The sequence below is a fragment of the Ovis aries genome, chromosome 11 (genome assembly GCF_016772045.2).
Source record: "Ovis aries strain OAR_USU_Benz2616 breed Rambouillet chromosome 11, ARS-UI_Ramb_v3.0, whole genome shotgun sequence".
NCBI classification, from domain to species: domain Eukaryota; kingdom Metazoa; phylum Chordata; class Mammalia; order Artiodactyla; family Bovidae; genus Ovis; species Ovis aries.
The window spans coordinates 46,513,939-46,530,997 of record NC_056064.1 but is presented as its reverse complement, the minus strand read 5'-3'; the positions used below and the strand labels follow the sequence as shown (position 1 = coordinate 46,530,997).

Genomic DNA, 17,059 nt, shown 5'->3' with positions numbered 1-17,059 from the left:
TATACCCAAAGAAGAATAGTAGGTTACCAGGCCTAAATTCAGCATCAGTACATCAGTGGAACATTGAAAGAGCAAAATTCTAATCAGACGTTTTAAAAAGCAGATGCAAAACACAGTAAATTTTAGATGCTATTCTCATGATTCTTACCTTTGAGAGGTTTCACACTATTCAATAATCTTTTCTTATATACCTTTCCATCTCCTGAAAGATATGGTAAAATTCAAGTCAAAACAAAAAGGACAAACTTGTCATTTTATAAGACATTTTACACAATTCACCTAGAAAATTATTTTATTTCACTTTCAAATTATAACAAAAGGTAAGGACTGTTCTCAATCTATCCTTTATGCAGAACACACAGCAGTAGTTGATGAAGGCTACACACACACACACACACACACACACACACACACACACACACACAAGATTCTTTCTTCTCATTCTTCTCTTCATTAATGGCACTTTGACTCCTCTGCCTTTTTCTTTTTTTCTTGCCTATGCTCTAGGCCCAGGACGTATTCCTACAAGTATATGTTTAGATATAATGATAGATCCTAAAAAGGGATGACATTAAAGACAGGTAGCAACCCAAGCAGTTGGGTTGCTGAAATGAAAAAAAAAAATGAAAAAAAGAAAAAAAATTGTTCTCTAAACAAAATATTTTCATAAATGGAGGTGAAATTCAGAGACAGAGAACAAGGGACACCTACAAGCTTAACTCATCCCCACAGGTGTCGTCTGCTTCTGGGGAGAGGCCTCCATTCTGTGGCAGGAGTGTCTGCAGAGTGGACAGAACCCTCAGCACCTGGCATATGCAGGCAGTCATCTCCATTACAGTCCATCTGCTTCTTTCTGTATCTCTATCCTGCTTTCTTGGAGCCAATATCCTAAGAATGTTGCATTTCTCACAACTGGCCCCGTGAGAGCAGTTGGGCAGGGGGATGCTAGACACAGTGAGTAGGCATAGCTTCAGGTGTATGTGGGGAGGATTCACAGGAGGCATTGAGCATTTGCTGCCCAGGGTGCCAATTCTGCCACTAGAGTCACTAACTTCCTTACTGATGTGTAGGCTCTCTCACAGGGACAGACTATTTTCTTGGGCTCCAAATCACTGCAGATGTTGATTGAAGCCATGAAATTAAAAGACGCTTACTTCTTGGAAGAAAAGCTATGACAAACCTAGATAGCATATTAAAAAGCAGAGACATACTTTGCCAACAAATGTCCTTCTAGTCAAAGGTGTGGTTTTTTCCCAGTAGTCATGTATGGACGTGAGCACTGGAACATAAAGAAAGCTAAGCGCCTAAGAATTGATGCTTTTGAACTCTGGTGCTGGAGAAGACTCTTGAGAGTCCCTTGGACTGCAAGGAGATCCAACCAGTCCATCCTAAAGGAAATCAGTCCTGAATATTCATTGGAAGGACTGATGCTGAAGCTGAAGCTCCAATACTTAGGCCACCTGATGTGAAGAACTGACTCATTAGAAAAAACCCTGAAGCTGGGAAAGATTGAATTCAGGAGGAGAAGGGGATGACCGAGAATGATGGTTGGACGGCATCACCAACTCGATGGACATAAGTTTGAGTAAGCTCTGGGAGTTAGTGATGGACAGGGAAATCTGGCATGCTGCATTCCATGGGGTCACAAAGAGTCGGACATGACTGAGTGACTGAACTGAACCGAGGCTCTCTCTTGCCTGGGGAACAATGAGGGATGGAAACTATGGGGCAGGGGAAGAATGTCTGTATGTTGAGGTCTCTGGAATTAGGCAGGAGGTACAGCTGAAGCACAGGCTGGCCTCTAGGCTCTCTGTGGGTGAGTCTATGCAGGTGCCCAGGAGGTGAAACTTTTGAGGAACTAACTCACTGGGACACTGACTAATCAGAATGGGTACTGACAATATAAGCACATGGTCCAAAAATGTTCCTGGCTCTTACATGTTTACAATTTAGTTGCTGGACTGTGGGAGAGCTACTGGGGGAGGAACTTAGGAGGTAGGGTGTATTTTCAGAGGACTACCTAACGATTTAGCTGTGTAGCTATTAAAATAAAAAAATACTTAACCACCGGATGAATAGAAAAGAGAGAAGTCTCTCACTTCCAAATGAAAACACAAATGGCAGTAACAAAGCTGCTTACATCTCATCTGCATCTTGCTTAGCTCAGGGCACTGGACAACTCTCACCCCAAAGCCCACAGTATCACATTTCCCTGAGCACCATGATGGGATGTTAACGACTCACGAGAGATTGGCAGAGTTTTTGACAGCAGAAACTGTTCTTTTTCAGTGAGTTCGAGTCCCATGTTTCCCAGCACAGTTTTAAAGTCACTGGCTTCCACCTTGTCTCCTTTGAATAGAAGGGAATTGTTTCAGGTGATAATATTAAGAAGTCTAATTATTCTAAATTATAAAAAAATAATCCAGTACAACCTTACTTTTAACTGCAGGATGAAGTTTAAATACATGAGCTGACTTCACTTACACAGAGTCATTGTGAAATCCACTACTTGAAAGGCTTTTTAAATTCAAATAAGAAGATAGATCACATTTCTATCCTGTGTATGGGTCAATGTGGCATAGAGTAACACAGAGGCACAATGACTCGTGATGGTAAGTAGAGTCTACAGGCAAATAATATGTTACTGCCTCTGAATTATGGAACTGACTGTTCAAAGAGATCACATTTCCTGATGCAAAAACTTCACATTAAGATTCATCGTGTTCACCTATATTTTGATTTTTTTAAACACTAGAGAAATGAGAGCACATTACTGGCCAAAACACTGGACAAGTTAATATTCCTTATGGAAGGGGCCACACTTTCTCTAAATCTTATATAAACTATTGTGAATAAGTCAAAATTATCAATAAATAGATAAAAGAGTAGAGTGAACTTACTAATGACTGGACAGAGTAGACTACTGCTGTAAGTAAGTAATTCTCCGTAAAACATCAAGATCTGTTTTATAACATCTGATACAAATTATTACTCACCTGTAAAAGTGTTTGCAGCATCCATCAACACATCCAAGTCAACCTTTTCATCTTCTGTAAGAAATTCAGAATTTAGATTCAGGTATGTGTACAAAGTGGCTCAGTGGTACAGAATCCACCTGCCAATTCAGGAGACATAGGTTTGATCCCTGGGTTGGAAGATCCCCTGGAGAAGGCAATGGCAACCCACTCCAGTATTCTTGCTTGGGAAATCCCATGGACAGAGGAGCCTGGTGGGCTACAGTTCACGGGGTCACAAAAGCATTGGACAGGACTTAGAGACTAAACAACAACAATAACAAAGATAATAAGGTATCTTTAACAAAGATAATTGAAAATTTTAATACACAAATCTCTTCAATAAGTAGTATGGGAAATCTGAACCATTTTCTTAATCCACATACTAATATAAACTCAAAATGGATTAAAGACTTAAATGTAAGGCCTGAAACCATAAAACTCCTAGAAAAAAACATAGGCAGTAAGCTCTTAAACATTGGACTTAAAAATATATATATTTTTTGGATGTGTCTCCTTAGGCGAGGGAAACAAAAGCAAAAATATTCAAATAGAATTATATTAAACTAAAATGCTTTAACAACAAAAAAATGCTAAACAAAAAAGATCTTCATGACCCAGATAATCACGATGATGTGATCATTCACCTAGAGCCAGACATCCTGGAATATGAAGTCAAGTAGGACTTAGGAAGCATCACTATGAACAAAGCTAGTGGAGGTGATGGAATTCCAGTGGAGCTATTTCAAATCCTGAAAGAGGATGCTGGTCATGTATGGATGTGAGAGTTGGACTGTGAAGAAGGCTGAGCACCAAAGATTTGATGCTTTTGAACTATGGTGTTGGAGAAGATTCTTGAAAGTCCCTTGGACTGCAAGGAGATCCAAACAGTCCATTCTGCAGGAGATCAGCCCTGGGATTTCTTTGGAAGGAATGATGCTAAAGCTGAAACTCCAGTACTTTGGCCACCTCATGCGAAGAGTTGACTGATTGGAAAAGACTCTGATGCTGGGAGAGATTGGGGGCAGGAGGAGAAGGGGACGACAGAGGATGAGATAGCTGGATGGAATCACTGACTCGATGGATGTGGGTCTGAGTGAACTCCGGGAGTTGGTGATGGACAGGGAGGTCTGGCGTGCTGCAACTCATGGGGTAGCAAAGACTCGGACACAACTGAGTGACTGAACTGAACTGAAGCAGTGGCCACAGGACTGGAAAAGGTAAGTTTTCATTCCAATCCCAAAGAAAGGCAATGCCAAAGAATGCTCAAACTACCGCACAATTGCACTCATCTCACATGCCAGTAAAGTAATGCTCAAAATTCTCCAAGCCAGGCTTCAGCAATACGTGAACCGTGAACTTCCTGATGTTCAGCCTGGTTTTAGAAAAGGCAGAGGAACCAGAGGTGAAATTGCCAGCATCCGCTGGATCATGGAAAAGCAAGAGAGTTCCAGAAAAACATCTATTTCTGCTTTATTGACTATGCCAAAGCCTTTGACTGTGTGGGTCACAATAAACTGTGGAAAATTCTGAAAGAGATGGGAATACCAGACCACCTGATCTGCCTCTTGAGAAACCTGTATGCAGGTCAGGAAGCAACAGTTACGGCTGGAAATGGAACAACAGACTGGTTCCAAATAGGAAAAGGAGTATGTCAAGGCTGTATATTGTCACCCTGCTTATTTAACTTATATGCAGAGTACATCATGAGAAACGCTGGGCTGGAAGAAGCACAAGCTGGAATCAAGACTGCCAGGAGAAATATCAATAATCTCAGATATGCAGATGACACCACCCTTATGGCAGAAAGTGAAGAAGAACTAAGAGCCTCTTGATGAAAGTGAAAGAGGAGAGTGAAAAAGTTGGCTTAAAGGTCAACATTCAGAAAACTAAGATCATGGCATCTGGTCCCATCACTTCATGGCAAACAGATGGAGAAACAGTGGAAACAGTGTCAGACTTCAATTTTTTGGGCTCCAAAATCACTGCAGATGGTGATTGCAGCCATGAAATTAAAAGACTCTTACTTCTTGAAAGGAAAGTTATAACCAACCTAGATAGCATATTCAAAAGCAGAGACATTATTTTGCCAACAAAGGTCTGTTTAGTCAAGGCTATGGTTTTTCTAGTGGTCATGTATGGATGTGAGAATTGGACTGTGAAGAAAGCTGAGCGCCAAAGAATTGATGCTTTTGAACTGTGGTGCTGGAGAGACTCTTGCGGGTCCTTTGGACTGCAAGGAGATCCAACCAGTCCATCTTAAAGGAGACTAGCCCTGGGTGTTCATTGGAAGGACTGATGCTGAAGCTGAAACTCCAATACTTTGGCCACCTCATGAGAAGAGTTGACTCACTGGAAAAGACCCTGATGCTGGGAGGGATTGGGGGCAGGAGGAGAAGTGGATGACAGAGGATGAGATGGCTGGATGCTATCACTGACTCGATGCACATGAGTTTGTGAGAACTCTGGGAGTTGGTGATGGACAGGGAGGCCTGGCGTGCTGTGACTCATGGGGTCGCAAGGAGTAGGACATGACTGAGCGACTGAACTGAACTGAACTGAAAATGCTTTTGTACATAAAAAGAAACCACCAACAAAATGAGAAGGCAACCTACTGAATGGGAGAAGATATCTGCAAATATATATCTAGTAAGGGGTTATGTATCTATTAATAATAAATACATTGCACAGAAATAGTATAAACAGTTGCCAAGTAAATAAAGCAATATAACACAATGCTGGCATATTGTTGGTACTCAATAAATATTTGCTGAATGAATTAAATAAAGAAAGAAATGTATTTAAAACCCATGACCTTCATCCTTGAACAATGAAGTCTTGCTCTAGTAAAAGATCTTCTTTCTAGTCCTTGGGGTTCCATGCTATTACAAAGGAAACTTGAAACCAGCCCCCATGCCAGGCAAGATTCTCCAATGAAGAAAGAAGAGACTACTCCCCTCTTTTCCTTCAGTCTGAGTCCTTTCATCTTAGCCCTGATTCCATCCCAGTTACGCTATTTAAAAAAAAAAGGTCAATCTATATTCTTATGTATGTATCTTCATATTATCTTTTCCTAATTTTTTCTTCTTACCTTTCCTTTATCTTTCTTCCTTATCTTACTCAATTGGCTGATACCTTGTATCTAACTTTCCTGTAATTACTTCAATTATGTCCTAAAATGGATTTTTGTCTTTGTTCTGTTTCCCCCCACCCCACTTTTTGTTCTGAGGTAATCCCATGATCCACAGTCCTTGATTCACACTTTTATTCTCTACCTCCCTTTCACCTACCACATCAGATCAGTCTTCCTAATATATTACCAGCGTGGCTCCCTAAATAAGACCTTTATTATCTGGATTTTTACAAGGCTCTGTCATGTGGATTTCAGCAAAGCCTCTAGATTGTATCTCTGCTTTCAGTTTTCTCTTCGGAACATGTCTTTCCTCACTGCTGTCAGAGTGAACTGAATCATCAACTACAAGATAAAGGCATCCTAAAGGCTCACCAGTAATTGGTAGGTGGGTCTGCAAGTCCTGGATTTCCTTTGCTTCAAGTTTGAATCCAGTGTTTTGTAGAACATTACTTAGGTCACTGACAGGAACCTTGCCTCCTTAATAAAAACAAGAGAAAATAGATAAGAATGTCACGAAATGAAAAATTCAGACTGTCAACACTTACCTAGAAATAAAAGCACAAAAGAGCTTTACAGCAAGTTGTGTGGAATAAGAAACAAAATATGATCCCAAAACTAATTGGGAGAAGTTTATACTGGGGAGAAAAATGTAAAGAAAGAGTTTGGCAACTCTGGTAAATTAGACAATGATAACAACCAAATCATGTCATTCTGGTCAAAAAGTAAGATCTGAAATTTCCTACAGTAGCAATAAATTGGCTTCTTAATTTAATTTATACTACAGAAAAACTAGTTAATGAGGCAGACTTTCTAAATACAAAATGACAAGAAGAAATCACAGAAGGAATGACTGATATAAACACATAAAAATGAAAAATGTCTGTATACTGAAGTACCACATAGTGGACAGAAAGTAATTTGGTGGCTGCCTAGGTCTGTGAGGGTTATAGGGAATGGGGAGTGACTGCTAATTACTGCAGTTTATTTTTGGTGATGAAAATGTTCTAAACTGATTGTAGTAATGGTTGCACAACTTTGTTACTATATGAAAAAGCATTGAATTGTACATTTTAAATGGCTGAATTACAAGGTGTATAAATTATATTTTAATAAAACTGTTGTTAAAAAATACAACATAATAAAATAAAGATGCAAACAACCAAATGGAAAAATATTTTCTATAGACATGACAATGTGCTAATATCCTTATAAAGAAGTCATTGAAATTAATAGGAAAAATGCAAAGATGCCATAGGATAATGGATAAGATGCCAGACAAATAATTAAAAGACTGAAAAATATAATGATATAAACCATTTTCAACTTCACCAATAAAAAAAATACTCCAGTTTTCATCTGCCAAATTAGCAAGGCTCAAAAAATGTGAAACAATATATAGTGGCCAACACATAACAGTAATGGGCACTCTTATTTATTTATATACATCAAAGAGTTAAGATCCTTTGACCTAGTAATTCTAGTTGGAAAACTCTATCTAAAAATGATTTTAAAGTTGAATAAATATTTATGTATAAAGATCACATATGTATAACAGCAAAGCATTACAGACTACCTAAATGTTCAATAAGAAAAGAAAAATCAAACCAGCTTTACAGAAAATGTTAAAGGGACTTACATAGTCAAGAAATACAAGAAAAGAAAAAAGATCTACAAAATCAACCACAAACAATTAAGAAAATGGCAATAGGAACATATATATCAATAATTACTTTAAATGTAAATGGATTAATGCTCCAACCAAAAGACACAGGCTGGCTGAATGGATACAGAAACAAGATCCATATCTATGCTGTCTACAGCAAACCCACTTCAGATCTAAAGACACATATAGATTGAATATGAGAGGATGGAAAAATATATTCCATGCAAATGGGAAGCAAAAGAAAGCTGGAGTAGCAATCCTCATATCAGAAAAAATAGGCCTTAAGAAAAGAAGATTACAAGAGATAGGAAGGACACTACATAATGATCAAGGGGTCAATCCAGGAGGAAGACATAACAACTGTAAATATCTATGCACCCAACATATGAGCACCTCAATACATAAGACAAACACTAACAGACATAAAAGGGGAAATGGACAGTAACACAATAATAGTAGGAGACTTTAACCCCCCACTCACACCAATGGACAGATCATCAAAACAGAAAATTAATAAGGAAACACAAGTCTTAAATGATACATTAGATGAGATGGATCTCATTTTTATCTTCAGGACATTCCATCCAAATTCAGAAGAATACACCTTCTTCTCAAGTGCACATGAAACATTCTCCAGGATAGACCACATCTTGGGTCACAAATAAAACCTCAGTAAATTTAAGAAAACTGAAATCATATCAAGAATCTTCTCTGACCACAGCACTATGAGATAGATATCAATTACAAGAAAAAAAACTATAAGAAACAGACACGTGGAGATTAAACAACACATTTCTAAATAGCCAACAGGTTACTAAAGAAATCAAAAGGAAAAAGAAATTCTAGAAACAAATGACAATGAAAATACAACAACTCAAAACCTACAGAATGCAGCAAAAGCAGTTCTAAGAGGGAAGTTTACAGCAATACAATCCTACCTCAAGACACAAGAAAAACATCTAATAGACAACTTAACTTTACACCTAAAACAACTGGAAAAGAAGAACAAAAAACCTCCAAAATTAGTAGAAGGAAAGAAATCATAATGACCCAAGCAGAAATAAATGAAAAAGAAATGAAAGAAACAATAGTAAAGATTAATAAAACTAAAAGCTGGTTCTTTGAGAAGATAAACAAAATTGACAAGCCTTTAGACTCATCAAGGAAAAAAAGAGAGAAGAATCAAATCAACAAAATTAGAAATGAGAAAGGAGAAGTTACAATAGACAATGCAGAAATACAAAGGATTATAAGAGACTATTATGAACAACTATATGGCAATAAAATGGATAACCTGGAAGAAATGGACAGATTCTTAGAAAAGTTCAATCTTCTAAGACTGAACCAGGAAGAAATAGAAATTATGAACAACCCAATTACAAGCACTGAAATTGAAGCTGGGATCAAAAAATCTCCCCAAAAACAAAAGCCCAGGACCAGATGGCTTCACAGGTGAATTCTATCAAACATTTAGAGAAGAGCTAATGCCTATCCTTCTAAAACTCTTTCAAAAAACTGCAGAGGAAGGAACACTTCCAAAGTCATTCTATGCGGCCACCATCACCCTGATTCCAAAACCAGACAAAGACAACACAAAAAAAGAAAACTATAGGCCATTATCATTGATGAACATAAATGATGTTCATCATCATCAAAATTTTAACAAACAGAATTCAGCAATACATCAAAAAGGTCACACACCATGATTAAGTTGGGTTTATTCCAGGGATGCAAGGATTCTTCAGTACATGAAAATCAATCAATGTGATACACCATATTAGCAAACTGAAAGATAAAAACCATATGATCATCTCAATAGATGCAGAAAAAGACTTTGACAAAATTCAGCACCCAATAATGATCAAAGCTCTTCAAAGAATGGGCATAGAAGGAACCTACCTCAATATAGTAAAGGCCATTATGATAAACCTAGAGCAAACATTATTCTCAGTGGTTAAAAACTGAAAGCATTCACCCTAAGATCAGGAACAAGACAGGTGTGCCCACTTTCACCATTGTTATTCAACATAGTTTTGGAAGTCCTAGCTATAGCAATCAGAGAAGAAAAAGAAATAAAAGGAATCCAGATTGGAAAAGAAGTAAAGCTCTCATCATTTGTAAATGACATGATACTGTACATAGAAAACCCTAAAGATAGTATCAGAAAATTGCTAGAGCTTGCCTTGAGAACCCCATGAACAGTATGAAAAGGCAAAATGATAAGATACTGAAAGAGGAACTCCCCAGGTCAGTAGGTGCCCAACATGCTACTGAAGATCAGTGGAGAAATAACTCCAGAAAGAATGAAGGGATGGAGCCAAAGCAAAAACAACACCCAGCTGTGGATGTGACTGGTGATAAAAGCAAGATCCGATGCTGTAAAGAGCAATATTGCATAGGAACCTGGAATGTCAGGTCCATGAATCAAGGCAAATTGGAAGTGGTCAAACAAGAGATGGCAAGAGTGAATGTCGACATTCTAGGAATCAGTGAACTAAAATGGACTGGAATGGGTGAATTTAATTCAGATGATAGTACATCCACTACTGTGGGCAGGAATCCCTCAGAAGAAATGGAGTAGCCATCATGGTCAACAAAAGAGTCCGAAATGCAGTACTTGGATGCAATCTCAAAAACGACAGAATGATCTCTATTCGTTTCCAAGGCAAACCATTCAATATCACAGTAATCTAAGTCTATGCCCCAACCAGTAACGCTGAAGAAGCTGAAGTTGAACGGTTCTATGAAGACCTACAAGACCTTTTAGAACTAACACCCAAAAAGATGTCCTTTTCATTATAGGGGACTGGAATGCAAGAGTAGGAAGTCAAGAAACACCTGGAGTAGCAGGCAAATTTGGGCTTGGAATGCGGAATGAACCAGGGCAAAGACTAATAGAGCTTTGCCAAGAAAATACATTGGTCATAGCAAACATCCTCTTTCAACAACACAAGAGAAGACTCTACACATGGACATCACCAGATGGTCAACACCGAAATCAGATTGATTATATTCTTTGTGGCCAAAGATGGAGAAGCTCTATATAGTCAACAAAAACAAGACCAGGAGCTGACTGTGGCTCAATTCATGAACTCCTTATTGCCAAACTCAGACTCAAATTGAAGAAAGTAGGGAAAACCGCTAAACCATTCAGGTATGACCTAAATCAAATCCCTTATGATTATACAGTGGAAGTGAGAAATAGATTTAAGGGCTTAGATCTGATAGATAGAGTGCCTGATGAACTATGGAATGAGGTTCGTGACACTGTACAGGAGACAGGGATCAAGACCATCCCCATGGAAAAGAAATGCAAAAAAGCAAAATGGCTGTCTGGGGAGGCCTTACAAATAGTTGTGAAAAGAAGAGAGGCTAAAAACAAAGGAGAAAAGGAGAGATAAAAGCATTTGAATGCAGAGTTCCCAAGAATAGCAAGAAGAGATAAGAAAGCCTTTTTCAGCGATCAATGCAAAGAAACAGAGGACAAGAACAGAATGGGAAAGACTAGAGATGTCTTTAAGAAAATTAGAGATACCAAGGGAACATTTCATGCAAAGATGGGCTTGATAAAGGACAGAAATGGTATGGACCTAACAGAAGCAGAAGATATTAAGTAGAGGTGGCAAGAATACACAGAAACTGTACAAAAAAGATCTTTACAACCCAGATAATCATGATGGTGTGATCACTCATCTAGAGCCAGACATCCTGGAATGTGAACTCAAGGGGACCTTAGAAAGCATCACTACGAACAAAGCTAGTGGAGGTGATGGAATTCCAGTTGAGCTATTTCCAATTCTGAAAGATGATGCTGTGAAAGTGCTGCACTCAATATGTCAGCAAATTTGGAAAACTCAGCAGTGGCCACAGGACTAGAAAAGGTCCGTTTTCATTCCAACCCCAAAGAAAGGCAATGCCAAAGAATGCTCAAACTACTGCACAATTGCACTCATCTCACATGCTAGTAAAGTAATGCTCAAAATTCTCCAAGCCAGGCTTCAGCAATACGTGAACCATGAACTTCCTGATGTTCAAGCTGGTTTTAGAAAACGCAGAGGAACCAGAGATCAAACTGCCAACATCTGCTGGATCATGGAAAAAGCAAGAGAGTTCCAGAAAAACATCTATTTCTGCTTTATTGACTATGCCAAAGCCTTTGACTGTGTGGATCACAATAAATTGTGGAAAATTCTGAAAGAGATGGGAATGCCAGACCACCTGACCTGCCTCTTGAGAAATCTGTATGCAGGTCAGGAAGCAACAGTTGGAACTAGACATGGAACAACATACTGGTTTCAAATCGGAAGCGAAGTACGTCAAGGCTATATATTGTCACCCTGCTTATTTAACTTATATGCAGAGTACATCATGAGAAACGCTGGACTGGAAGAAACACAAGCTGGAATCAAGATTGCCGGGAGAAATATCAATAACCTCAGATATGCAATGACACCACCCTTATGGCAGAAAGTGAAGAGGAACTAAAAAGCCTCTTGATGAACGTGAAAGAGGAGAGTGAAAAAGCTGGTTTAAACCTCAACATTCAGAAAACTAAGATCATGGCATCCGGTCCCATCACTTCATGGGAAATAAATGGGGAAACAGTGGAAACAGTGTCAGACTTTATTTGTTTGGGCTCCAAAATCACTGCAGATGGTGATTGCAGCCATGAAATTAAAAGACGCTTACTCCTTAAAAGGAAAGTTATGACCAACCTAGATAGCATATTGAAAAGCAGAGACATTACTTTGCCGACTAAGGTCCGTCTGGTCAAGGCTACGGTTTTTCCTGTGGTCATGTATGAGTGTGAGAGTTGGACTGTGAAGAAGGCTGAGCGCTGAAGAATTGATGCATTTGAACTGTGGTGTTGGAGAAGACTCTTGAGAGTCCCTTGGACTGCAAGGAGATCCAACCAGTCCATTCTGAAGGAGATTAACGCTGGGATTTCTTTGGAAGGAATGATGCTAAAGCTGAAGCTCCAGTACTTTGGTCACCTCATGCGAAGAGTTGACTCACTGCAAAAGACTCTGATGATGTGAGGGATTGGGGGCAGGAGTAACAGGCGACGACCGAGGATGAGATGGCTGGATGGCATCACGGACTCGATGGACTTGAGTCTGAGTGAACTCCGGGAGATGGTGATGGACAGGGAGGCCTGGTGTGCTGCGATTCATGGGGTCACAAAGAGTCTGACACATCTGAGCGACTGAACTAACTAACTAACTAATGAAAGAAATCAAAGACAACATAAACAGATGGAGAGATAGTCCATGCTCCTGGGTAGGAAGAGTCAATATTGTAAAAATGACTATATTACCAAATGCAATCTACAGATTCAATGTGATCTCTATCAAATTACCAATGACATTTTTCACAGAACTAGAACAAAAAATTTCACAATTCATATGGAAACACAAAAGACCCTGAATAGCTAACGTAGTCCTGAGAAAGAAGAATGGAGCTGGAGGAATCAAACTTCCTGATTTCAGAGTATACTACAAAGCTATAGTCATCAAGACAGTATGGTACTGGCACAAAACCAGAAATATACCAATGGAATAAGATAGAAAGCCCAGAAATAAACCCACACACCTATGGGTACCTTATTTTTGACAAAGGAGGCAAGAATATGTAATGAGGAAAAGACAGCCTCTTCAATAAATGGTGCTGGGAAAACTGGACAGCTACATGTAAAAGAATGAAATTAGAACACTTTCTAATATCACACACAAAGATAAAATCAAAATGGATAAAGACCTAAATGTAAGACCAGAAACTATAAAACTCTTAGAGTAAAACATCGGCAGAACACTCAATGACATAAATTAAAGCAAGATCCTCTATGACGCACCTCCTAGAGTAATGGAAATAAAAACAAAAGTAAACAAGTGGGACCTGTTTAAACTTAAAAGCGTTTGCACAGCAAACTATAAGCAAGGTGAAAAGACAACCCTCAGAATGGGAGAAAATAATAGCAAATGAAACAGATGACAAAGGATTAATTTCCAAAATTACAAGCAGCTCATACAACTCAATGCCAGAAAAACAAACAACCCAATCAAAAAGTGGGAAAAAGACCTCAACAGACATTTCTCCAAGGAAGACATACAGATGGCTAACAAACACATGAAAAGATGCTCAACATCACTCTTATTAGAGAAATGCAAATTAAAACTACAATGAGATATCACCTTACACTGGTCAGATGCCTATCATCAAAAAGTATACAAACAATAAATGCTGGAAAGGGTGTGGAGAAAAGGGATTGCTCTTGCACTGTTGGTGGGAATGTAAATTGATTCAGCCACTATGGTAGACAGTATGGAGATTCCTTAAAGAACTAGAAATAAAACCACCATACAACCTGGCAATCCCACTCCTAGGCATATACCCTGAGGAAACCAAAATTGAAAAAGACAAGTATCCCATTGTTCACTGCAGCATTAATTACAATAGCTAGAACATGGAAGCAACCTAGATGTTCATCGACAGATGAATGGATAAAGATGAATGGATAATGAATGGAAAAAGAATAAAAATTCAGTACATATACACAATGGAATATTACTCAGCCATAAAAAGGAACACCTTTGAGTCAGTTCTGATGAGGTGGATGAACCTAGAACCTATCAAACAGAGTGAAGTAAGAGAAAGAGAAAGATAAACATCATATTTTAATGCATATATATGGAATATAGAAAAATGGTACTGAAGAATTTATGTACAGGGGAGCAATGAAGAAACAGACACAGAGAATAGACTTATGGACATGGGGAGAGAGCAAGAGAGGGTGAAATGTATGGAAACAGCAACATGGGAACTTACATTACCATGTGTAAAATTCCAATAGGAATTTGCTGTATGGCTTAGGAAACTCAAACAGGGGTTCTGTGTCCCCAGGAGGGAGGGAATATATGCATACCTATGACTGATTCATGTTCAGGTTTGACAGAAAACAACAAAATTCTGTAGAGCGATTATCCTTCAATAAAAAAATAAATAAATTTTAAAAAGAGAAAAGAATAATCAAGTAAATTGGGTGTGTGTAAATACAGCACAATGATATAGTCTTAAAAATGATGTTTACAAATAATTTTTCAATGATATGGTGATGACTGCACATACACGGACACACATCTCTTTTTCCACTCACCTTTGAAAGACTTCACACCCCTCAGTAATTCTTTCTTAAACACCTTTTTATCAGCTGTAAACAAACAAACAACAACAACAAAAAGCGTGATTGAGTTTGTGATGATTCATAAGAATCAGTATCTACTTTCAGAAAGGGAAAACCTAAATTTATCAAAGTTTATTCTCAATGAAATAAAAAGTACTCAGAAAATTCAGTGTAGTGAATCTATCCACTGGACAGAATAGAAGACTACTGCTAGTGGCATCCTACTTGGCTGAAACACACGTAGCTTTTTCTTTACCACTTCTCCTCTCTAATTTGGCTTTATTTTTCTTTCTTCATTTTCCTATCCTCCTTCCCTTTTCTCTTCTTACAGCTTAGACTTTAGATTTCTCCCAAAGAGATGAAAGAACATGTGTGTCCTATATGGGACTTCTGTCTAAAGAGGTCCTAGTTTCCTAAACCAAAATCTAAATGAAAAGAACAGGATTTCAAAAAAAAAAAATGCTAAGATCGAATCTTTAAACAATATTTTTAATTGACATAAAATGTTTCAAATGTTAGAATTTCTTATATAAAACCCTACAACTAACCTTCCCTGAGGTTCTGTTTAGGAGGGTAGGAACTTGAGGAAATGTGCTCCCCACAGTCAAGGTACCTGCCCAGCAGAGTTTAGTACAGTGCTATCTACAAAACAGAGCTTCAGTAAATGTTTTTTGAAGGAATACATTTTTAGACTTCAATGATATAGAACACACTTAAATGCTTACCAGAAACGGGCAGAGTTTTAATAAGCTTTTTGTGTTCCTTTTTTGTGATCTCTATTCCCATGTTTTTAAGAACATTTTTCAGGTCCTCAGTGTGGATCTTCTCTCCTTTAGAAAAGGAAATGTGTACATATTAAATATCCTTATCAGGTGCAGGGGCAAGAGTAAGGTAAAATGAAGCCTTGTTCAGCTCTTCAGAATCAAGGAGGGGAGTCAGACATTTTTCTTTCAACCTAAGTAAAGAGAACCTCTTATAATGATGAGACAATAATATGCATAAAAAGTAAAATAGGAATTGTATAACCTCCATAAATTAGATACTGTTTGACAGCTAATATAAATAATTCAATCACATAACAGTGGTATTATTTTCTTTATCTTTTTTCTTCTTCCTTCTCTGTCCCCTCCTCTAGGCCTTCCTCTTCATCTTTCTTTTCTTCTATTGCCTAAATTACAGAATTAGCTTTAATAATGATAACAAAAATTGACTTATAAAAATTTCCACCTTGAATAAAGTTATATTTATACAAATATTAATGCATTGCAAATGAAAAAAAGATATGAAAAACCAAATAAGAAGGTCTAACATATATATGTAATAGGAGTTTCCAAAAGTGAAAAAAGAGAAAAGAAGGGTGAGGTAATACTGAAACATAAGGACTGAGGGTTTTCAGACTTAATGAAAGGCATAAATGTTCAGTTTCAGGAATCAGAAGTTCCAAGCAGGAAAAATGTAAAAAAGTATACATTTGGCCACATGATAATGAGAACTTCAAAGATAGAGATACTCTTAAGAGTTACAAGAGAAAAAGAGATTAACTATCAAAAAGCAATGAAGACTTATAGTTGATTTTTTTTTTATTTTTTAAATTTAAATATCTTTAATTCTTACATGCATTCCCAAACATGAACCCCCCCTCCCACCTCCCTCCCCATAACATCTCTCTGGGTCATCCCCATGCACCAGCCCCAAGCATGCTGCATCCTGCGTCAGACATAGACTGGCGATTCAATTCTTACATGATAGTATACATGTTAGAATGTCATTCTCCCAAATCATCCCACCCTCTCCCTCTCCCTCTGAGTCCAAAAGTCCGTTATACACATCTGTGTCTCTTTCCCTGTCTTGCATACAGGGTCGTCATTGCCATCTTCCTAAATTCCATATATATGTGTTAGTATACTGTATTGGTGTTTTTCTTTCTGGCTTACTTCACTCTGTATAATCGGCTCCAGTTTCATCCATCTCATCAGAACTGATTCAAATGAATTCTTTTAACGGCTGAGTAATACTCCATTGTGTATATGTACCACAGCTTTCTTATCCATTCATCTGCTGATGGACAT

General features: G+C 38.0%; 1 protein-coding gene across 3 annotated transcripts in view; it reads right to left on the bottom strand.

Annotated features, from left to right (window-relative positions):
• EFCAB3 (EF-hand calcium binding domain 3) overlaps window positions 1-17,059 on the bottom strand; it is a 152,759-nt gene that overhangs the window by 65,096 nt on the left and 70,604 nt on the right. For all 3 annotated transcript variants that reach the window (XM_060395751.1, XM_027974361.3, XM_060395752.1), the window contains 6 exons: window positions 15,716-15,820; window positions 14,964-15,017; window positions 6,520-6,624; window positions 2,997-3,050; window positions 2,245-2,349; window positions 149-202 (listed from right to left, as the gene is read on the bottom strand). In XM_060395751.1, coding sequence (XP_060251734.1) covers window positions 149-202; window positions 2,245-2,349; window positions 2,997-3,050; window positions 6,520-6,624; window positions 14,964-15,017; window positions 15,716-15,820 — 477 coding nt within the window. The remainder of the gene's footprint in view (window positions 1-148; window positions 203-2,244; window positions 2,350-2,996; window positions 3,051-6,519; window positions 6,625-14,963; window positions 15,018-15,715; window positions 15,821-17,059) is intronic.